The 24,791-nt window shown below is 39.9% G+C and overlaps 1 protein-coding gene across 1 annotated transcript in view; it reads left to right on the top strand.

Moving 5' to 3' along the window:
• The first annotated feature begins 17,512 nt into the window (after nt 1–17,512).
• The window catches only part of USP47 (ubiquitin specific peptidase 47), a 125,229-nt gene continuing 117,950 nt past the window's right edge, over nt 17,513–24,791 (top strand). The window contains exon 1 of the mRNA XM_079930705.1: nt 17,513–18,107. Coding sequence (XP_079786831.1) covers nt 18,069–18,107 — 39 coding nt within the window. The 5' untranslated portion in view covers nt 17,513–18,068. The remainder of the gene's footprint in view (nt 18,108–24,791) is intronic.

Genomic DNA, 24,791 nt, shown 5'->3' with positions numbered 1-24,791 from the left:
AAAGGTAGTTAAGGTTAAATGATGTAATAAGGGTGGGATCCAATCCCAAAGGACTATGGCCTTACAAGAAAAGAAAGAGAGAGACTTCCCCCTCTCTCTCTCTCCACCATGTAGGACACAGCAAGAAGGCAGCTGTCTGCACGCCAGGAAGAGAGTTCTCACCAGAACCTGACCATGCTGGCACCCTGATCTCATACTTCCAGCCTCCAGAACTATGAAAAAATACATTTCTGTAATTTGAGCCACTCAGTCTATGGTATTTTTGTTATGGCAGCCCAAGCTAACTAATACACACTTTGGCATAACCCATACTATCACCCTTAAGACATGAGAACACAGCATGCAATCAGGTGTCTGGAAAACTGGGTCTAATCCTGGCTCTGTACCTCCTTCCATGACTTGTCAATGTAGAAGACAGCAAGATCGAATTAGGTATTTTTGTCTGTCCTATAAACTGCAAAATAATAATAATTGATAAATAAATTTGACTCTTCCTCAATGTCATGAAGTAAAGTTATAGGTTTTCCTTAACAAACTATATGGTAAGTCTATTCTTGTCAGTCTGTTTTTAACAAGTTGAAAAAAAAAGCAGGGACTCTACATAGATGTTCAAAAATAGGAGACTGTTGAATTAACTTATGGTGCTTTGACTGCATAACTATGAACTCTTGTTTTAGGAAATTTTGAAAAATATTTATAATGTAATATTAAGTAAAAAATTTAAATAAGACATACTCTGCTTACAATGACATTTTAAAAACTATAAAGGTAATGTAAAAATGAGAATAGTAATAGGTAGTTGAAATATGAGTCACTTTTGCCTTACTAATTTTATTTTCTGAAATGTTGCTAGACGTTCTTTTTTTATCACTTACAATTTAAAAAATAATTTGAAAGCACCTACGGGTATCTTCTGTGGAGAAGTGTCTTTTATTACCAAATTGACTGTGACTTTTGTTAGTTATTGAAGATTCCAATTGTGATTAAAGTTTCATTTGATTGATAGGACTGCTGTTATTTTAAATACACAGTCAGAACGGTTAAATAGAAACAACCAAATGTTTTGGTTTAAATGAGCTCTGAAAGCTCTAATTTAGCTAAATACTTTCAAAAGACAAGGTCAAGATGAATGTTGTGGTGATTAGATATATTCATCTCACTATAAATATCAAGACTGTCCAGTGTTTCAAGATGAAACTGAGATGGTATTCTTAGAAATAGGAAAGCAATCAAACCCCACAGAAGCTGGATCCTGTTCAGTAAGCATGAGTGAATAGCAAAGTCCTCTTATGATTTATTCATTCATTTAGTCAATTAACATTTACGAATCACTTATAGAGTAGTGATTTAAGGCATGGGCTTCAGAGCCAAACTGCCTGGGTTTAAATCAGGGGTCCCCAACCCCCAGGCCGAGGACCAGTACTGGTCCGCGGCCTGTTAGGAACCAGGCCGCACAGCAGGAGGTGAGCAACGAGCAAGCGAAGATTCATCTGCCGCTCCCCATCGCTCGCATTACCGCCTGAACCAGACCCCAAGCCCCAGCCATGGAAAAATTGTCTTCCATGAAACTGGTCCCTGATGCCCAAAAGGTTGAGGACTGCTGGTTTCAATCTCCACTCCATCACCTGCTAGAGTTCTAATCCTGTGTATTAGTCAAGATAAGTTAGGTTTGTTATGACGTTTGAGTCTGTTTGGGCTGCTGTAACAAAAGTACCATAGACTGGGTGGCTTATAAACAAAAACTTATCTCTCACAGCTCTGGAGGCTAGGAAGTCCAAGATCAAGGCACTGGCAGATTCAGTGTCAGGTGAGAGCCTGCCTCCTAGTTCATAGACAGCTATCTTCTTGCAGCATCCTCACATGGCAGAAGGGGTGAGAGAGCTCACTGGGGTCTCTTTTGTAAGGGCACTAATGCTATTCATGAGGGTTTTCCCCTCATGACCCAATCACCTCCTAAAGGCCTTACCTTCAAATACCATCACATTGGGGATTAAGTTTCAATATATGAATTGGGGAGGTGAGGGGCTACTAATATCAGTCTATAGCAAATGGTAACAGATCAAAACCAAAATCTCAGTGACTTAAATCATCAGGGTTTATTTCTCACTCATACTACCTTTCCACTGTTAGGGAGAGGGGGCTGTACTCACATAATCACTCGGAGATCCAGAGTGATGGGGACTAGAGTGTCTTGCAGCTGTGTACGCACTTCAGCTTTTTGAGCACTGGAGGGTCTCATACCAGCAGTTAAATGCTTTAGCAGGGAACTGACCCATAGCACAGAAGTGATGCATATCAATTCTACTCTTAGCTTATTGACCCTTCTTAGTCACAAGGCCATCTAACTGCAAGAGGGTAGGAAAATGACTCTCCCACATGCCTAGAAAGATGAGACCAGGGAAAGTGAGCACTAAAAGACTCCTGACATCTTGGGCAAACTACTTCATCTCTTTGTGGCTCCATTTCTTCCTCTATAAAATGGAGATAATAACAGTGTCTTGCTTATAAAGTTGTGAGGATTAAGATAATATACATAAAGCACATTTAACACCTAATATTTCATGAATGCTATTATTATTATGTACTAGTCATTGTGCTAAGCAATAGGGACAAAAAGATGATTAGACAGCTCTCTCCACCCTGGGAGTTCACACATTAGCACAGACATATAAGTAATAATTCCACAGGAAATCTGATTAATACAACTCGGGAAAATTATCTTGGTTCTGATTACTCAGGAATGCAGAAAGGCAGAGCAGCATGGGAAAACGGAACGTAGGCTGTGGAATCAGGCTTTTCTTGGTTTGACTCTTGGCTTGGCGACTTACTGGATGTGACTTAAACAAGTGACTTGACCTTGGTATCCTTCCTGTAAAACAGTGAACTCAAAAACATTCACCTGCGGTTGGTTACAGGATTAAATGTGAAGCAGGTAGCATAAGGGATAATTAACAGGAACTACGATCTAGAATATATTCTTCAACATTCTAGACAGAAACTGTTTCCACCATTCTATTAATTTCAAGTCAATAAAAATACATAGAGCGCCTAGATGCCTATCCAGACTCACTGGGGAAAATTAATTTAGGTAGCTTTTCTTTTTCAGGCCACATCTGTTTAAAGCAAAAAATGGAAAATAAAAATAAAACTACATGATCCACAGCAATATATTTCTTGTCTAACCCTCCCCCTTTTCCTGTACCTATTCTCTCCAAAGTCCAGCCGCACCCAGATTCTTCCCAATTGTTTTGCAATCCCCCCCCAGGGCATCTTGTGGTTTCCCCCAAAACTAGTCCTCTTTCCTTCCTCTCCTTCATCTTCCTGCATTGAGCCACTAGAGAGGGCTCTCCAGCTCTCACCAGCTCCATGGCCCACTGGCAAAAATGCATAAGATGGTCCATAGAGAGGAACATGGGATGCTCTGCTGTAAATCAGTGGTTGTGTACATCCTTTAATTATTAACTTGCGAACAATAAGTTCTCAAGCTCTACACCATATTACTATGAACACCTACCTCTGGTCAAGAATCTTCACTATAAACAATCTTTTCTTTTGCATAGTAGTTCAGCTTTTAGCACAATCAGGATGAGCACTCACTGTTAACCAAAAGTTAAGTTACAAATCTGCCCAACCAGATGACCCCACTTCTATCACAGGTTTAAAGAAATAGCTTCTAGCACCATAAAAAGATAGACAGTTGGTATTTTCCTTAAATGTGAATTCCTAGTAAATAATTATCTAGGGGCTTCCCTGGTGGCACAGTGATTAAGGATCCACCTGCCAGTGGATTCGAGTCCTGGTCTGGGAAGATTCCACATGCCACGGAGCAACTAAGCCCGTGCGCCACAACTACCGAGCCTGTGCTCTAGAGCCCATGAGCCACAACTACTGAGCCCACGCACCACAACTACTGAAGCCCGCACGCCTAGAGACTGTGCTCTAGGAGCCACCACAATGAGAAGTCCTCACACCACACTGAAGAGTAGCCCTCACTCGCCACAACTAGAGAAAGCCCGTGCACAGCAACGAAGACCCAACGCAGCCAAAAATAAATAAATAAAATTATTTTAAAAAATAATTATCTATATACTTTTCTACTGTATAATCCCTAATATCCTATAGACAGTCAATAAATAACTAGCAATAGCTTATATATAGTGATGGCTGAGGGAGGGGTGTTCATACTCTTCCCTTACACTACCCCTGGGCACTGATAGCCACCAAAGACCCCGCATGTTGCTTTTGCCTGATGTCCTTGGCTGCCTCCTCCACAGCACAGTGCTGCTCTGGGGCAGAATCCTAGGCCTTTGGTTGAGTCTCAGCTTCCCCACCTATGTGTTTAATCTGGAGAGAACCTAAGGCTCCCCTGGTCCCAGAAACCTGGTATGTCCCAGGATGGCTTTTCTGCCTCTTCAGTGTCAGCCAGGTTCACAGTCCCTCTCCTCTTGTCCCTGAGAAGCATAATGGAGCGCCCCCAGAGGAGGGGAGCCCCAGTGTACCTGGCTAGGATGAGGCTGTTGTTTCTCTCAGTTGGTTGGTGACCAGGCCCTCAGCTACTCGGTCATCTGATCTAAGATATTTTCTGCTTCCTTCCTAGAAAGATTTCTCTCATTGGACCTGCAAATGTCTTCCCTTCATCCTTTTTTTGTGAGAGATAGAGCACATGTGTGCAAGTGTACGTGTCTGTGTGCATGTTTAATTTAGGGCAGTGTCTAGTTCTTTTTCTCAGTCTCTATTTATATTATGTTCACTTAAAAAATGTGAACTCATTTTCATGATTGAATTTTCCAGTTTGTAACACACACCTTTGATTTTTAAAATTATTCTCATTTATCCACTCAACAGATATTTATTCCTGCCAATTTGGTGACAGTGATGGGTAAAATAGCTCTTACAGAACTTATATTCTATTGGGATTGATAAATATTAAACAACTAATAACATAATTATTTAATTATAGCTATGTTAAATACAAAAAAGGAAGAAAATGAATTGCTAAGAGAGAATATGACACAGCACCTAACTTCATCCAAAGAGGGAGAAAGTCTTCCTTGAGGGTGTGCTGATTGAGCTGAAATCTGAGGGGTAAGCAGAAAATAACTGGGCAAAAGAAGTGTGTGGGGTGGGGGAAAGTGCAGTAGCAGAGAGCATCCCAGGAAGTTGAAACAGCATGTGCAAAGGCCCTGGGGAAGGGAAAAGATAACTCCTCTCAGAAACTGAAAGAATGTGGCTGAAATGCAAACAGTGCCCAAGAGGAAGCTGGAGCTGTCAGGGACAAGATCATGAGGGGCTTGTTGGCCACACTAAGGGCTCTGGTCTTTACCTTATGGGCTGTGGGAAGTATTAAAAGATTATAAGCAAAAAAGTGACATGATTCTTTTTAAAAAAGATTATTCTAACAACTGGGTAGGAAAGGTATTGCAGGGAGGGAGTAGAATTAAGAAGCTATTTCGCTAGTCCTCACAGAGATGATCGCTTATGGCAGTGGAGATGGAGAAAACTGGGTAGTTTAGAGATATATTTAGGAGGTAGAACTGACAAACAACCATGGCCTGAAAATTCAAAGCAGTAGATACTGAAGTTTAAATTTAAGTGTAAAGTTTAAAAAGGGAAAAAACTTAAGTTTCAGGGAAGTCTTTATTTAGAAAGGGTGGCATGGATTACTTCAAGAGAGTAACATTTATGCAGAGACTGAAGGGTACAGTGGTAAGGTCAGATTTTATATATATAAATTTTATTTTTATAAAATGTAATTGTAAATTACACATTCATTTCCTATATCTTCATATAGATATGAATATATATTCATACTACATCTATGAGAATATGTCTACTCAAATGTGCCCTTAAGAACAATGAGGAACTCTGAGATGTTCAGGTCATAATCCTGTAGAACACAGACTACTCAGCCCAGTTGATTTGCTTGAGAAATAATGGATGAAGTCACAGAATGCGTTTATATTACATAATTTAAATTCTACCTACAGACTTAATGCTACTCTCCTTCTTCTTCATTCCTGAAAGAAGGACTTACAACCATTGAAACCATTGGTTTCCTGGGAAGCTGGGCACAGACACAGCAGCTGGAGAGAAACATCTCTAGCTGTCTTCATTTCCTTCAGTCTTCTGGAATCCGAATCTTTCCTGGCTCTGGAGAAGGCATGAATAGTGAAAGAGGAGTTATGGCCATCTGGTACTTCGGCGAAAGTGCGATCGGATCGTGAAGAAAGCTCTGGGCTAGGAGTTAGGAAATAAGAGTTGTAATTCCAGTTCTAGACGTGGTCCTGGAGTGCCTTGAGTAAATTACCTGGCCTCTCTGGGCCTTGGTTTCTCAGCTGCAGGATTTGGCCTAGTTTATGTCTGGGGTCCCCATAGTACTCATTCTATGATTCGAAGAGAGAACATGAAGGCACCTACATAACATTTCACAGACACGGTTTCTTTAATCATTCCTTAATTCATTTGACAAATGAGAACCCACTATGTGCCAATATTATTGCAAGCACCAGGGAACAAAAGCAAACATCCTCATGGGATTTAGATTCTAGGGTCTGTAGTGGCTTTTATACATACATGGGTCATCAGCTATAGCATATTTATTATTATTTTTTTTTTTTTGCAGTACGCGGGCCTCTCACTGTTGTGACCTCTCCGGTTGCGGAGCACAGGCTCCGGACGTGCAGGCTCAGTGGCCATGGCTCACGGGCCCAGCTGCTCCGCGGCATGTGGGATCTTCCCAGACTGGGGCACGAACCTGCGTCCTTTGCATCAGCAGGTGGACTCTCAACCACTGCACCACCAGGGAAGCCCAGCAATAGCATCTTTAATAAACAGCTCAAAGAAGTTTCTCGTTTGCTTGTTTTTGTTTTTTTAACATTAATGAGGGAAAGTTTGTTCTTCCAATACTTATCTCAGACTCCACCTCCTTCCTCCAGGAAGCCTTTTCTCTGAAGACTCAAGTGGGGCTGAGTAGTTTCTTCTTCTGTAAGTCATAGCATTTTGTGCTGTGCAATATATACATAACTTGTACGTGTATTTAAGTATTTATAGACATAAGTCATTCCTATTGAAATTCTACATTGGTGTTGGTCATCTCAATCAGACTCTAAACCCCTTTCAGAAGTGACCACTTACCTTCAGGCTCTCAGCACAGTGCTGGGCCCCTGGAGGTGCTCGGTGTGCACCGTTGGCTCTGAGTTGCGGGAATACATAGGGGCTGAAACTCGGCAGCCTCACTGATTTTCTCAGCAAGAGTCTTCAGAGAAGGATTATGCCTCCAGCTCAAATCTGACTCCTAGGCTGCTGCCGGGTTTCCTCGCTCTGCCTGACCTTTCCTGCCATCCCAAGGCTCAGCCTTGCTCGGGTCCTGCTTCCACAGCAGGTGGTGCATATATTCCTGGAGGCTCAGCTCCCAGCACCGGGACCACCAAGGTGGGTGGATACATTCCAGGGAATACCCTAGAAAACGTCCTGAGGTGTGAGAAGAAAATATTAGAACACACACGCACACACCTACCTATTTACTTTTTATCCAAAAAATAAGAAAAATTAAGATTTACTGACATGTTATATGTGAGTGACATCCGCCCTTCCACTTGGCGTGCGCGTCTGATGGCCTCTCCACACATACTTGGAGGTCCCCGGGTCACTTGGAGGAGGTGGAAGGTGACCTTCCACAGCAAAGGGGGGGGGGGTCACTGAGGGTTCAGTGAGGTGGATTTATATATTATGTTATGTGGCTTTAACTCACCTGCCCTCACAAAATAGAAAAGTGGCTTCAAAAGATTCCTACAAAAAAATGACCATTGGAATATAATGCCAAAGATATTGCAACTTACGCGGCATTTAGTACACACCAGGCACTGCCCTAAGTGCTTTATTAATTCATTTAACCGTCACAAAAACCCTGGGAGGAAAGGACAGTTTTTATTCTCATTTTAAATTTGAAAAAAAAAAATACTGGGTCATAGAGAGTTTAAATAAGTTGCTAGTCAATGGCAGAGCCTCAGGTCACCCCAGGCAATCTGTCTCTAGTCCGTGTTTTAACGTGATGCTCCTTGAAAGCACGAGGAAACAAGAGCATGGCAGAGCAAACACTCTTCCTCTTCTTGGTACGATACCTCAGACATCTTAGGGAGCTAAAAGTCTGACCAGTGTGACTGTCAAAGGTATTTGAAATACAGATTTGCATTCACTATCGTTAGTGATCAACTTTGCCTTAAGTTGTTTATTATGTCTGAGGCTGTTAGCCAATAATAGTAGGAATGTAAGTATATAAATAGATAGATAAATAAATATCAACACATATTAGTGCTTTATTAAATAAGCACCTGGTCAAAAAAAGTTTGGAGACCACTGCCCTAGAGACTAACAAATAGCTAAACAACTTTCTGTGAAGGTTCGGAAGCTTACACCCCAAATTATTTATTGTAGTTACTTTCTAAGAAATGAGATTGTATACACAAAACAGTTTTAAGATAAAATTTCTGCTTATTACCTCTAGACTTAATAATGTTGGAATTTCCCAAACTACCATCAAACATTTTATAAGGAAAAGTTAAAGAACAGAATTTATTTATATGTCTCTACCAATAACCCCAAAGTGCCTAACTTCTTAGTGTGACACTTTAGATCTTCCATGACGTTTGTGACCCTCTTCTCCAACTCAGAGTGCCGTCTGTTGGTTTTGCCTTCCAGGAATCTCTTCTCCCTGGGGCCTCTACTGGGCTCTCAGCACTTGGTTCCTTCTTTGGCCATTGCATTAGGCATGTGACCCAGTCTGGGCCAATCGTAGATAAAGGGATTCCTTTTTCTCACTGTGACACATCCTACCAGTCATCTGAGGCTCCAATGCCATGACCTGACAGAATCTATTTCCCTACACACTCAGGACTTTACACAAAATCTATTATATCTTTTTAACATATCTGTTTTAATTATGAACAGGGCTGCCACATGCAATTGTGCAAGTTGTGCGCTGCACACAGATGCCCAACTAAGGGTGAATGGAGGCTGAAGCCTGGCCCAAGCACTGCTCACCAAGCTGTGAGCCCCAGAGAAAGCTCCCCAAGAGTAGGGAACATTCTTGCTCATCTCTCTGGCACAGCTCCTGGCAACATGTCTTGTCAGAAGACTCTCAATAAATATCTGTTGAATTGAATTTCAGAGTACGTTTTCAGACAAAAAATCCTTACATGCCCCATCATTTTTAATCTTCTTTATTCAGTTATGCAGGAAATCAGTCACCACATGCACTGTATGCTCTCTTAAGCATCTATCATAATATCAAACACCTCAAAGCGAGAGAGAGGCATGGACATATATACATTACCAAACGTAAGGTAGATAGCTAGTGGGAAGCAGCCGCATAGCACAGGGAGATCAGCTCGGAGCTTCGTGACCACCTAGAGGGGTGGGATAGGGAGGGTGGGAGGGAGGGAGACGCAAGAGGGAAGAGATATGGGAACATATGTGTATGTATAACTGATTCACTTTGTTATAAAGCAGAAACTAACACACCATTGTAAAGCAATTATACTCCAATAAAGATGTAAAAAAAAAAAATCAAACACCTTAGGGATATTTAGTGGAGATTAATTTATTATGATAAAAGACCCTTGCTCATTTTCTGTTCTTTTCATTATGTTTTTTATCTATTTTATGATCTACTTTCTAAGTGTTATTTATTATATTTTATCTTCCAAAGAGCCTTGTATGACTGTAGTGCTCACACACATGATAAATTTTGAAGTTTTTGTAGTTAAATCAAATGAGACATTGAGTCTGGTTAAGAATTTTTGGTTCCTCATAAACAGCAGTGCCATATACACTGCATGAACGCAATAAATGTTGATTATTGACAAAAATTGTGATGATTATTGAAGTTAAAAATTTACAATCTGCCTGCAGATAAGTAAATGAGATAACAGTTGAAGTTTCTGAGTTTTTTTTTAAGTTGAAAAGATTGCCTAATCCGTGCATGTAAAAAATTCTATGAACAGCTAACATCCAAGTGTCAATTACAATTTTTCCTACTAAGGGACTCATGTAAGCCAATGAGAAAATATTCCTTTACTCACTTGTACTGGTCTGTGAAAGGTCTGAATAGACAAGTTTTGTTGAAAAACTGCCTGCTTCATAAAGAGAGAGAAGAGGAAAAGTAGGAAAGGAATAACAACTGCTATTTATCTTTTTTTTTTTTTTTTTTGGTGGAAGCACGGAGTCCTAACCACTGGACAGCTAGGGAATTCCCTGCTATTTATCTTTTTAAAGAAAAGGTTCACTTTTAGGGCTTGTAAAAAGAGATTGATAATCTTCCAGAAAAGAGCAACTTTATAAGGATTTATAAGCAACTTTATAAGCAACTTATAAGGATTAAATAACTAAATCTTTAAAAATGATTAGAAAGTGAAATCAGTTAGTCTAGTGAAAATCATCACATAATTGAAAGACCAGTTTCAACATTTAAAATGTGAAAGATCAAGCAACAAAGATCATTTGCTGAAAATTTAAAAGAAAGGCCCAGAGACTTTGAATCACCAGCTTAGTTAAAAATTAAAAGTTGGGGGGGTGGGATGAATTGGGAGATTGGGATTGACATATATACACTAGTATGTATAAAATAGGTAACTAATGAGAACATACTTGCATAGCACAGGGAACTCTACTCAATGCTCTCTGGGGACCTAAATGGGAAGGAAATCTAAAAAAGAGGGGATATATGTATACGTATAGATGATTCACTTTGCTGCACAGCAGAAATTAACACAACATTGTAAAGCAACTATACTCCAATAAAAATTAATTTAAAAAGAAAAATAATACCAAATAGAAATTTGTATATACACAGTTGAATGAGGGATGCATTAAACTGCAAATATGTGGATCTATATTTTAAAAAAATTATAAGTTGGTGATTCATTGCTTTGTTCCACTGAAGATAAATTATACTTAACCATCAACAAAGAATATACATTCTACTGAAATATTTCTATGTGTTAAAATCTATTCTATTGTGTCTATAGAAGCAAACAAGTCTTTACCTATGATAAAAAACTTTGGAGTCAGACTTCTTGGATTGGAATCCTAGCTCCACCATTTATTAGCCTTGTGACCTTGGCAAATTACTTCATTTCTCGATTCTTGTTTCCTCGTCTGTATAATGGGCATGATAATTGTACCCAACTCAGCAGGTTGTTGTGGGGAGTAATGAGACACTATGTGAAAGTGTTTATTTAATACAAGCCCTGGACCATGGTAAACACTTAATAACAATTTGTGATTGTTATTAGAGGTATAATAAAGGACTTACGAGCCAAAGCAGACAATAAAAGACCATGAAAGTTTTCAAGTATTGAGCATCTACAATGTTTCAGTCACCATGTTAGTCAATTTCCATACCTTATTTTTAAATTAGTTGTTTTAAAATTATATAAGACAAACATGTCCCCGAGTAAAATAATTAAAGGAACACAGTGTGATTTAATGTGAAAGTGAAAAAGAAAAGATCCCAGCTAACCTTGACATTGCCACTGACAACCTCTATTCCAGGAACTCAGAGATAACCAGTATAAATTTTCTTTTTGGTGGGGTAGTATCATATGCCACTAGAGATTTCATACCCACATCAATAGAAAACACCTTGGCAAATATATCAATGGTGGAGACATGAATATCAGAGCTTACAACAACCAAAGACAAATTGACCATGATACGTCCAAGCTTTCTCTAGGGTTTTGCAAATGCTCAAATTTCAAGGTCAAAGAATAAGGAGGAATCTAATAAAATAAAACTGGAGCCATGGCATTAATCTTTTGAAATGATTCCATAAGATACTTGCAATAGGGTAGTATTTATAAATTCGGTGGTTTGATAGATCTCAGTATCCCTTGAGAATCTCAGGGGCTTGTTGTAGTAATTACTTTATAGAATTACAAGGATTAGGAATAATGTATACAAAGGTGAATTTTATTTTATTTTTTTAAATATTTATTTATTTTATTTTTGGCTGCGTCACGTCTTAGCTGTGACATGAGGGATCTTTTCGCTGCTGCGTGTGGGCTTCTCTCTAGTTGTGGCCGTGGGCTTCTCTCTAACTGTGGCACGGGATCCAGAGAATGCGGACTCTGTAGGTGTGGCGTGTGGGCTCAGTAGTTGCGGCTCATGGCCTCTCTAGTTGTGGCGTGCGGGCTTAGTTGCCACACAGCATGTGGGATCTTAGTTCCCTGACCTGGGATTGAACCCACATTCCCTGCACTGGAAGGTGGATTCTTAACCACTGGACCACCAGGAAGTCCCAAAGTGAATATTTTATAATAGTATTGTCATGAAACAACAACAAAACTCAGAGATGCAAAGGAAAAGATAGTCATTAAAAATTTTTAACTTGTGCATAGCAAAATATAAATAAAGTTAAAAGACAAAATATCAGCTGGAAGAATATTTGCAACAAATATGACAAATGGCTAATTTCCTTAATATAAAAGAGCTCTTATAAATCAATAAGTAAAAAATGAACAATCCAACAAAAGAATATTTAAAGATTGGCACTTCATAAAAAAGGAATTATGTTCCTAGAAATTATGTTCCTAGAAAAGATGTTCTACTTTACCTGTCACTAAAGAACTGCAAGTGTAAAAAACTGCCATCTTTACTCTCAGATTAGCAAGACTTATAGGGAAATAAGAACTCATTTAAATTTTGTAGAATATGAATTAATGTAAACTTCTTTGAAGGCAATATATATCAAAATTATACATGGAGTGCTACATACCATGAGCTGTTCTGGTCAAAACTGCAAATATTAAGTTGGTAAATGCCAAGAGTCCACTTTATTACTCTCAGTTTCTAGTTGAGAGCAAAGAGGTTCAGAGAGGAGCCATGACATTAATCTTTTGAAATGATTCCATAAGATATTTGCAATAGGGTAGTATTTATAAATTCGGTGGTTTGATAGATCTCAGTATCCCTTGAGAATCTCAAGGGATGGAGAGCTGGGATCTCAAAACAGGTCAGTCTGGCTCCAAAGTCACATCACAGTAACTAAAGATCTTCTTTTTAACTCCATTAAAACATAGTCGTGGTGAAAACCTCCATTCACATTTACAAAATACTTTTAACATTATTACTAATAGTTCCAGTTATAGTGGTGAACATTATCACTAGCTCTTAAATTGTATCATATGACTTTGACTATAGGGCTTTATTTATTTATTTAATTAATTGAAGTATAATTGCTTTACATTGTTGTGTTAGTTTCTGCTGCAGAACAAAGTGAATCAGCTATATGTAAGCATGTATCCCCATATCCCCTCCCTCTTGATCCTCCGTCCCACCCCCCGATCCCACCCCTCTAGGTCACCATGGAGCACCGAGCTGAGCTCCCTGTGCTATACAGCAGCTTCTCACTAGCTAGCTATTTTACACATGGTAGTGTATATATGTCAACGCTACTCTCTCAGTTGACTATAGGGCTTTTTAAAAGTCACTTAAAACATAGAAATATTTCACAAAGGGTCCTAAAATGTAAAAGAGGAAAGAAATACCTTAAGTGTTACCATGAATATTTTAAAATACACTTTTTATCTTGGAATAATTTTAGATTTGCAGAAAAGTTGCTAATACAGAACAGAGAGTACACATACACCCCTTCCAGCTTCCCCCATGATTAACCTCATTACCATTGTACATATGTCAAAACTAAGAAACTGACATTGGAACATTAGTAAACAAACTAGAGACTATATTTGGATTTCACCAGGTTTTCCATTAATGTTCTCTTTCTGTTTCAGGATCCCATAGAGGGTACCACATTGTATTTAGTTGTGATGTCTCCCCAGTCTCCTCTTGTCTGTGACAGTTTCTCATTTTTTCATTGTTTTCTCGAGCTTAACTGTCTTGAGAAATACTAGCCAGATATCCTGTAGAGTGTTCTCCAATCTGGGTTTTTCTGATGCTTTTGTCATGTTTTGACTGGGGTTATATTATGAATATTTTAAAGTGAAAGAAAAAAGAAAAGTAATCCAAAAAAAGTTATAAAGAAAACAGTCCTAGCACTTTTTTTACATGAATCTCATGTAAAAAATGTCATTAATTCAACAAAAATTTATTGAGCACCTACTATGTGCCAGGCACTGTTCTAGGCACAGAAGATACATTAAGGAAACTAGTCTAGAGTGAATGGTCATGAAAGTCCTCTTTGAGAAACTGACATTTGAGAGGCCCAAATAACAAGATGGAACTAGATAAGGGCAAAGATTTGGGGGAAGAACATTTCAGGGAAAGGGAATAACAAGCCAAAGTCTCTGTAGCAGAGGTAAACTTGATGTATATTAAAAGCTTCAATAAAAGCAGAGTGGCTGGTTCACTGGTGTAAGACGAAGAGGATAGATGAGATGAACAAGACAGACAGGGCTGGATTACATTGGGTTTTATAGGCCATGGCAAGGAATATGGATTTTATGCTGAGTGAGATGGGAATTCTTTGAAAGTTTCAACTAAGAGAAAGACATAATCTGATATATTTTTAAAAGATGATTCTGGATGCTGTGTGGAGTAGAAATTGTTGGGGGATAAAGTAGAAATCAGGAGCCAGGAGTTAGGAGACAACTGCTGTAGTCCAGGCAAGAAAAGACGGTGATTGGAATGAGATGGGCAGCAGTAGATATAAAGAGAAGTGGTTGGATTGGGATATATTTCAGAGGAGGAAGCAACAGCACATAGTAATGAATTGAATGTAAGATCAAGATTCTCAAGTTTTTGGCTTGATAGACTGAGGATGGTGTAATCTGTTGAGGTGGGGAGAACTGACAGAGCAAATGTTGCAGGAGGTATAGGTAGGGGAGACTTGGAAATCAAATGTTTTATTTAGGTCAAGTTAAATCTGAGATATTTTGAGTTATTGAAAAAGTAGATGGATATATGAGTTTGGAGCCCACGGGAGAAGTCAGGGCTGGAGACATAAAATCTATATATAAAATAAACAAACAGGGCTTCCCTGGTGGCGCAGTGGTTGAGAGTCCGCCTGCCAATGTAGGGGACACCGGTTCGTGCCCCGGACCAGGAGGATCCCACATACCGTGGAGCGGCTGGGCCCGTGGGCCATGGCCGCTGAGCCTGCGCGTCCGGAGCCTGTGCTCCGCAGCGGGAGAGGCCACAATAGTGAGAGGCCCGTGTACCGCAAAAAAAATAAAATAAAATAAAAAATAAACAAACACATAAATATGTAATATCAGTAACTTTATTTACTAGGAAGAGTAGCCATACATCCCTGTTTGTTCATTTATTTATTAATCAATTCATGCATTCATAAACTTATTCCACAAATGTTTATTGTATACCTACCAACATATCAGGCTCTAGTACAGTCATGCCAATGGCATCTAAAGAGAAGAGTGTGCAGCCAGAGAAGGTGGGTCATGGCAAGAAAATACTAAAACTTTTAAAAATATTGATTTTTATCTAAAAACAGAAAAAAGTCTTTCAAATATTTAATATATAGATCGACACTGCCATCTCACTACTAATGAATGAAAAGTGTGAGTTAGGCATCGTGGAGAATAATTTGGAGACTTCTTCATTTTCTTTGTTTTAATATATTGTGATTTCTTCCAGTTTATGTGTGCTGGGTTAAGTAGATTTACCAATTACATTATTATTATTATTATGTTTTTTTTTCTTTTTTGCAGCTCCGGACACGCAGGCTCAGCGGCCATGGCTCACGGGCCCAGCTGCTCCACAGTATGTGGGATCTTCCCGGACCGGAGCACGATCCCATGTCCCCTGCATCAGCAGGCGGACTCTCAACCACTGCGCCACCAGGGGAGCCCACCAATTACATTATTATTTCATTAAATTAACCCCCACGAAAATGGAAGTAGCTAAAAAAGATTTCTGGAAAGAAAACATGAGTTGGAGATAATAAAGCAGGCCTAAGCAAAAAGATGACGATAGAGATGACACATCTGCTGCTAGCATGAGCTCTACAGAAGCCATCTTATTAACTAGTGGGCATGACATTCTGAAATCAGAGATCTGGAAATATTTCCATTATGTGATTTTGATGCAAAATGACGTATGTGTGCTAACCAAGGCTGGGACTACAGTGAGGCAAGTGAGGCATTCACCTCGCACACGAAATTTAAGGGGATGCCCCAAAGTCAGCAATCAAGATAAATATCTAAATGCAATATTTTAAAAAGTCAAAATTAATGCAAAAACCTATGATAAACAAAATATCAAAATTGTAAGTAAAGACAAGATCAGTACTCTTAAAAAAAACCTTATACATGTACACTAAAACTTGAAGACAGAATTTTGCAACTTGTTAAAAGAAATCTTACAGGCAATGCATTCCAAAGAGTTTTGAAAATATATAACAATGCAACTTCTTCTGGCTGACATCAGGGAAGATAGAAAGTTACTAGCTGAGTTTCAACAAAAACTTTTCATGGTTGGTGGACGGAGATGATAAAAATGGATACTTGCATTAGAAGAGCAGCCGAAGATGTACTTCTTCCATTAGGATCTAAATATCTTTGTAAGTTATCTTTTTCAGCTTATGACAGCCGTTAAAACAAAGTACAGAAATAACCTGAACGTTGAATCACACATTTTAATAACCATTTCATAAAGTATTACAGATTTTTAAAACCACTGAAACCTAGTCAATCATATTGCTTCCATTAAATATTTTTAGCAAGAATAACAAGGATTTTTAAAAAGACAATTAACATAGAAAATAACTCTTACAGTTACTTTAAATGTTTATTTCATCTTCATCCTTTTTACGCTTTAAAAATGCTTTATGTCATACACAACAGGAACACAACAGGACGTGTATATAACTTACATCGGTATACAGACTTTTTTTTTTGTAATAGGGAAGTGCAATCAAAAAAAGTTTGGCGAGCACAGGTACAGGTAGTTAATGCCGTGGGTGTTAGGAAAGTGGCAGGATTATATTATCTCAGCGTGCTGTAGAATCGCTGTACCACGGAAGTCTTCGTGAAGGACACCGCACCAGGTTTTCATAAACGGAGGTTTGACGAATGAGCAGGATTTAGAAAAATAACTATTGCAAAATTTGTTGCCTATAAAACAGAGCACAGTGCTTACTGCCAGAGGAGATCAAAGTACTCTAAAAACACTTTTAAAAGGAGATCCTAGGTCCAAACTGCAGCCCTGCTCTCTGAAGCTATCTCAGCCCCAGACTTGAACCTGTCGGAGAAGGAAGTTCCCCGAAATGGCCCAGGAGAGTGCAGCTCTGAAGGAGGGGGACTGGAGGGAGAGTGATACCACTTTTCCGAGCCATGGGCTGTCCCCTCCCCTAGCAGGAGGCCAGCCGTGAGGTCCCTTGAGCTGTGCCCTCGGGAGGGTGGGGGGAGGGGAAAAGAAAACGCAGTCCTTTCTGGCTGGGACTGTGTCTGAGCGCAGAGGCCGGGGGGCGGGGGAGGGGGGTCTGTGGAGAGGGGATGAGTTCAGGTGCTTTTCTAACGGGGAGGGAGAGCAGTGTTGGTAGTAGGGCCAGAGGAGCGGCTTTAGGCTCGAGTCTCTTTCTGGTGGGCAGGGAGTCCGAAGAACCCAGGAAGGCATGGAGGACCCTAAGGCCTGGTGCTTTCCTTGACGGCAGAGGGAATCCCGAGATGGACAGTCCAGAAACCCCCTCCGGAAAGCATTTTCTTGGCCGCTCAACTAACTTTATACATCCCGAGGCTAAGAGCTGAGGTAATTAGATGCGAGCGACAGCTGTCTCGGCACCTTGGGCGCCAGGCACCTGGCTTGGAGCCCGACGGCCCGAATTCTCGCGAGAACGGCAGCCGCCATTTTTCCATTGATTGCGGCGGGCTGGGGGAGGGGCCGACGACGAAGGCGGCTGCGGCGGCGACGACGGCGGAGCCTTGGGTCGGTGTCTGCGCGCTGGTGTCTGAGGCCCAGGCTGAGGCCTCCTCGGTAGCCCGAGCGCAGGCGGTGGTGAGGATGACGGCCGCTGCCGTTTTCTCCTGAGCTAGAGCCGCCGCTACCCTCCCCCTCCCCCGGCAGGGCGGAGAGGAGCGGCCGGAGTCTGAGCGATGGTGCCCGGCGAGGAGAACCAACTGGTCCCGAAGGAGGTGAGGGGCCAGCGGAGGAGGGTAGGCCCGAGGCCTGCGGCCGCTCTAGGCAGCGCAGGCCGAGGCGAGGGGCCGGCTGCGGGCCCAGCTCGTGGGCCGGCCCGCCTGTGGGGGAAGGAGGTGTTGGGGGTGCGTGGTGGGTGCGGCGAGCAATTGGGAGACCCGACTGGGTCTAGGGGGCCGGGGAGCGGAGACCTCTCCCCTTGGGTTTCTGGGGCTGGACAAATAAAGGAGCGCACTGGAAGGAATCGGGTCCTGCTTTGGGGGAGAAGGTGGCTTCTCAAGTAGTTATTTAACACGTTGAGCCAAGGTAGAGAGGTGATTTCAAAGAAAACATTCTGCAACACTGGCTGACGGGCACGACAGGGTGACGGTGCTGCTTCTGGTTTTGACAGTGGCAGTGTATAGCTTTCAGGGCTTGTGAAATCTACACCCAGCTTGAGCTTCGTGGGAGGGCAGTTAACTGCTACGACTTTTTTGAACAACTGTTTCTTACTTGGTAGTACTATGGGCCTGCCTAAATGGGGCTTCCCAATGATCGATGAAAAGTAGTAAATGCGACTAACACGTAAAGGTAAGAGATAGCGAAGCATTACCATATGGAGAGCTGAATTACTTTTTGTAGTTGGGCTGTGTACGCCAGTTTGGGTGACTTCTTAAATTCTTAAAAGCAAGTGATATGAGAAGGCTTGACTTCTTGGCTTCTCTTGAATAGTAGGAGAGGATTAATGGTAGAATCCAGCACTGGCCAGGGAATTTCAACATATTAATAGTATCTCTGTTGGCTTTATAAATATCTTCAGGGTATCCAAACGTGTATTTTTAACTGGTTGATCATCAGGCGAATGCTTTGGATTTTTAGTTCTCATATACCTTAAATAGAGGCAAGTGTCCGTTGAAATTAGCTATGTTGGATCTTGATATTTCTGAGTGATGTTCTTAAAAATTCTTCTTTTTTTTTTTTTGCCTTTTTTGGCTGCTTTATAGCAATTTGTTGCTACTTGACCAAGCTCCGACACTGCAAAAGTGTTATTGGAGTTGTGTATGTATGATATGAATATTTCCCCAACATTATCAGATGATTGTTTTGCAAGGACAGTTTTTTTTTAAACTAAGTTATCATGTGTCAGTATTTATTCATCAAGCACCACCAACTCTGCAAAGCAGGTAAACAGATGAGTTAATCAGAATTCTTGCCGTGGGAGCTTTTAAGGCTACTAAGGAAGGTAACACTAGTATTCGTTGAACTCCAAGTAAGGACTAGGTACTTTTCTACAAAGGTAACTCTCATGCAGGGATGGAAGTGATAGGTGCTATGAGAGATATAAAAATGAATTTTCTTTTAGAGCTACATAGTGCTGGTTTTCATTCCTATGAAAAGCAAAGTTAGTCCTTTCTTTATTTTTTTAATTAATTTATTTATTTATGGCTGCATTGGGTCAGGCTTTCTCTAGTTGTGGTGAACGGGTTACTCTTCCTTGTGGTGTGTGAGCTTCTCATTGTGGTGGCTTCTCTTGTTGCCTAGGCGCGCATGGGCTCTAGGCGCGCGGGCTCAGTAGTTGTGGCTCGTGGGCTCTAGAGCGCAGGCTCAGTAGTGTGGCTCACGGGCTTAGTTGCTCTGCGATATGTGGGATCTTCCAGGACCAGGGCTCGAACCCATGTCCCCTGCATTGGCAGGCGGATTCTTAACCACTGCGCCACTAGGGAAGTCCCCTTTCTTAATTTTTTGACCATTAGAAAATATAATATAGGTGGAACTTTGCTTTAAGAAAGCCCAATATTAGGTTTATTTCCCTAATAATTTGATTTATAGAAAACATGGTATAAATAAACACTTTCACAGGAACATACGTGAAATGCTGCCTTTACCTTTTGGATTTTAAAGATTAAACGCCTCTCCTTTAAGACTAACTCCCTTACCTGAGGCTTCAAACTCATCCCCACTTACAACATTTTTTTTTTTTTCCCCCTACTCTTTCTGGACCACATGCCTTTATTTTCTGTTCCCTAGACTCATCTTCAGTCTTTTCTTTTTCCCTGACTCCTTTTTTGATTCCTGGAAACTTGCACAGTACTCTCAAATCTCAAAAGTCTGTCACTTTTTTAGCTAGCTAAGTAATTCATTCTTTTTTGATGGCCATACTTCTCTTCTTGAATTCTTGCCTGCTTCTCTTCCTTGAATTTTCTTTTGCATTTGATACTTAAAAAAAATTCCTTGATTTTAGTAATACTGTACTTTGGGGCCTTTTGCCGCTGCCTGTTTGTACTATCTGACCACTCATTTAGTCAATGTCTTGCTCTTTTTTTCTGTGTCCTTAATTGTCACTTTCGTCTCATCTTTGTCATCCCTTGTCTGGTCTTTTTCAGTAGGAGTAGAATTATATACTGCTAAAGCTGAGAGAACACATAGTGATCATTTAGTAACTTATACCCCTTCACTTCTATAGATGAGGAAATGAGGGCCAGAAGATTGAAAGTGACTTGTTCAGGGTCACATAATGAGTAAATAAATGACAGAGCTAGGACTAGAACTCACATCCCCTTGATTATACTCTGTTTTACACATCCCTTCATGGAACCTAGAAGCTCCGTAAAAGTAGTATGTAACTCTCTAAGTCCATTTACTATGTGAAAATAAATTACAGAATTTTAAAATGTCTTACTTCTGTTCTACTGGCTTATTACCAACAATTTGGCGGGCTTTTCTTTTTTAGAGAACCTCTGACACTTACTAGATTTAGATATTCGTTAAATGTGTGCATCCATGTGTGTGCACATGTGTGTGTGTGTTGTTGAACGAATAATATGTTATTCTGGTCCCTGAAGCTCAAGGACAAGTGTACCTTAGAGGACTGCTGAAGAAGGCAGCTTAGTGTCATGCAGGGCTTGGCAAACTAGTCCCTGGGCCAAATTCAGCCCACAGCCTGTTTTGTTTGGCCCATGAGTTAAGAATGATTTTTACATTTTCAAATTGTTGAAAAAAATCAAAATAATAAAAATAATCTGTGACACATGGAAGTATATGATATTTAGATTTCAGTATTCATAAATAAAGTTTTATTGAAACACATTGATGCCCATTTATTTACTGTTATCTATGGCTGTAGCAGAATTGTGTAGTTGATACAGATGCTGTATGCAGGATAAGTTTGAAACTATTTAGCTTGGTGTTCAATGCCTAGTACACTGTGATTCTGGCCACAGTCTGCCCTTTCAGCTTATCTCTTCTTCCTCAAAACAAGTTTTTAATGCAGCCAAACAGGTTTTTCTCTGACTTGCTTTTCACTTCTATTTGTGCTAACTCTTCTTTCCTACTTCTGCCCACTGATACAGAACATTCATACACATCTTTCCCTCAGTACCTCATATCTCATTTATTCTAAAAAGCCTTTTCTGACCGTTTAACCTTAAGGATTTCTCCTTCTTAGAAGACTTTTATATATGAATAGAATTCATTTGGCAATTAATAAATAGTGCTTTGTGACATCTATTATGGTCTCAGACTGTATTTTATTATTATTCATTATGTATTTCTTGACAGCAGAGATCTTTGTGTGTGTCTGTCTCTTTCTCTCTCTCTCTGTTTTTTTTTTGGTATGTATTATAGGTCTAAGACAGTGTCCTTTCTGAAGGACACTGATCTTCAGTAATATTCATTGATATGGTTACAGGGTTGCAAGGAAACTTAAGAGTTCTAACCAATTTCCCCTGCTTGGATATTTTCCACAACATCCTTGGCAAACTGTTTTCCAGCCTTTGCTTGAATACCTTCATGACATCTCTGATAACATCTTTGTCTTAGAAGAGATCTGTTTTAAGTTTTTGAGTTGAGAGAAGTCTAGATCTCTGTAGCTGCCATCTTTTGATAGTTGCCCCTGAACAACAGAGAAATCTTAAATCATTTTGCATAGGACAGCTTTTTCTCATTGTTGAAGAGGGGGGAGGGGAGGAGGACTGAGCATCCTCAGTTCTTTGTTTCTCAGTTGCTTTCTTTTAGACATAATCCAGTGTTTTTAATATTTCTCGTAATTGTTGTACCCAGAGGAGAGCAAAGTGAGTGTGGTCTGTTCTTTGTGGTAAATAACAAAGCATTTCACCTCACTTTTTCACTGTACTATATGTCTTTGAATTGTTTTATATTGATGTTGTCTTTGAGATCTCTTTTAATGTCATTCCACTTTCATTTATTGCATCATTGTTTTTATTATTCTGTTTCCTTATAAGGATTTGTGACATTAATATTTGTTGTGTACTCACTGTACGTTACTGTATGCTGCCATATAGGGAATATTTAGATAAAATTATTTTTTCCTCAAGTATTTTATAGTATAATTAAGGATAAAAGGTACATATTACTAATAGTTTTAAAATAATACTTTCACTGCAATACTTAAAGTGGCGTCCAAGGAGTATATAAATGTAGAAAGGATAGAAAAATGAAAGAAAAAGAATATGTAGTTCCATATCTCAGTAGATTTTTTTCTGCCTCTCTTTTCCATATAATAAACACTACTTCTATCTGGAACTAATGATGATAATAATAACCAAAATTTATTGAGCATTTATTATATGTCACATACTGTTGTATGTGCTTTGTGTGTATTAACTCATTTGAACTTCACAATGACCTCATAACTATATCAGGGCCGTTAATATTGAGAGCCCTCAAAACATTAAAACAACTTGTTTTTCATCTCTATTGTCTGTTTTTTTAAAAAAATAAATTCAATTAATAAATATTATGCAACATGTCAAATGAGTATTCTTTTAATTTGTATGGCTTCAAACTTTGATTGTAATTTACACATTTATATCTACAGCCCTGACCTCTCTTCTAGTTTCGGATTTCCACCTGCATACTGGATATCTCTACTTGGTTGTACTTGGACCTACAGATTAAATATGTGTAATATCAACCTCATTTCTCTTTCCTCTCTTCTCATGTCCTCCTCCCAGCATAGTTCTTTCTTTGTATTCTCTTGTTCAGTTAGTGTCATCATCATCTGTTTATTTGCTTAAGTTGGAACATTTTTTTGACTCCTCCTTTTTCCTTTTTTCCATATATAGTTAAATCGTCACTTGAAAAATATCTCTTGTATCCTTACCTTTCTCTTCGTGGCTCTGCCTCTATTTTCTCATTCAAATGTAGCCCTTTTAAATGGTCTGTGTTCTTCTAGGCTCTTTTCTTTCGTAACCGTCCTCACCACAACAGCCATTACTTTCTAAAACACATGACATTATGACTTACCTGTTTTAAAGTTTATAATTATTACCCTCTGATTGCAAATTGAATACTAGGTAATATTAATAAACACTATGCACCAGACACTGTGCTAAACAATTTACACACTTAATATCTATAAAGCCCTTTAAGCATCTCTTATCTTTCATTATGTATTTTATAGATAGATAGAAAGAAAGTAAGGCTTACGGAGTAAGTAACTTGGGCTTCCCTGGTGGCGCCGTGGTTAAGAATCCGCCTGCCAATGCAGGGGACACGGGTTCGAGCCCTGGTTCAGGAAGATTCCACATGCCGTGGAGCAACTAAGCCCATGCGCCACAACTACTGAGCCTGTGCTCTAGAGCCCGCATGCCACAACTACTGAGCCCACGTGCCACAACTACTGAAGCCCACGCGCCTGGAGCCCGTGCTCCACAACAAGAGAAGGCACCGCAATGAGAAGCCTGTGCACCCCAACAAAGAGTAGCCCCTGCTCGCCGCAACTAGAGAAAGCCCACGCACAGCAATGAAGACCCAACGCAGCCAAAAAAAAAAGAGTAAGTAACTTATTCAAAGTTGTATAGCTGTTTGTTTCTAAGTCATTGTGGCCTTAATCAGTAGGAAAGTCCTTCATAATGTAGCCTCAATTGATTTGTTTTTTAAAATTAATTTTTGTCAAAAGTTATACGTGCACATATTGAAAAGAGTTGAATAACTCTGCTCTGCAGATTCTCCCTCCCCTTCATTTTGGGCTCTCCGGAGGCAACCACTTGCTACTCATTCTTTTGATATTTATCTCCATATTTCAAAATAGTATGCCTGTAGTTTTCCCTCGTGATTTTTTCAGTTGAGTGGATCGTCTACGGACTTCCCGCAATGGAAGATTCGGTTTACCACTATCCCCAAACACAGACACACTTCTCAATTCTGCCCAATCCTTCCAATATTGTCATATTGCAAGTTGTTTGGATACATCAAGTTTCAAAGTTTATATCAATGTCACTGTATTCATAGTTGAGCCTTGTAGTTTATTGTGATGATTTTTCCTTCCTGTACAGTATTTTGTTTTCCATGAGTTAATATTTTCTAAGAATTTGCTTTTGCTTTGTTTTCTATGTATTTATCATTAATTTAACCAAGTGGTTCTCAATTGGGGGCAACCGAGAGGATATTGGCTATGTTGGGTAGGTGAGGGAGGGCAGGAGTGTGCTACTGATATGTAGCGAGCAGAAGCCAGCTATGCTGCCAAGCATCATCCTGCACTGCACTGGACCGCCTCCCACGACAAAGAATTATGTGGTCCAAAATGTCAATAAAAACTCTGATTTAGTCCAAACTCTCAAGTGTATGAGTCTTCTCCTTATGTTTACAACTACCAATTTTTTGATGAATTTTCTTGAATTGCAGCTGCTGTCTTAGATTTGCCTTTACAATCATTTTAGAAGTTTCCGTCAGGTCTCTCT

The sequence above is a fragment of the Stenella coeruleoalba genome (genome assembly GCF_951394435.1).
Source record: "Stenella coeruleoalba genome assembly, chromosome: 8".
In the NCBI taxonomy this organism is placed as follows: Eukaryota; Metazoa; Chordata; class Mammalia; order Artiodactyla; family Delphinidae; genus Stenella; species Stenella coeruleoalba.
The sequence above is the reverse complement of the archived record's forward strand: the minus strand, read 5'-3'. Positions and strand labels throughout refer to the sequence as shown.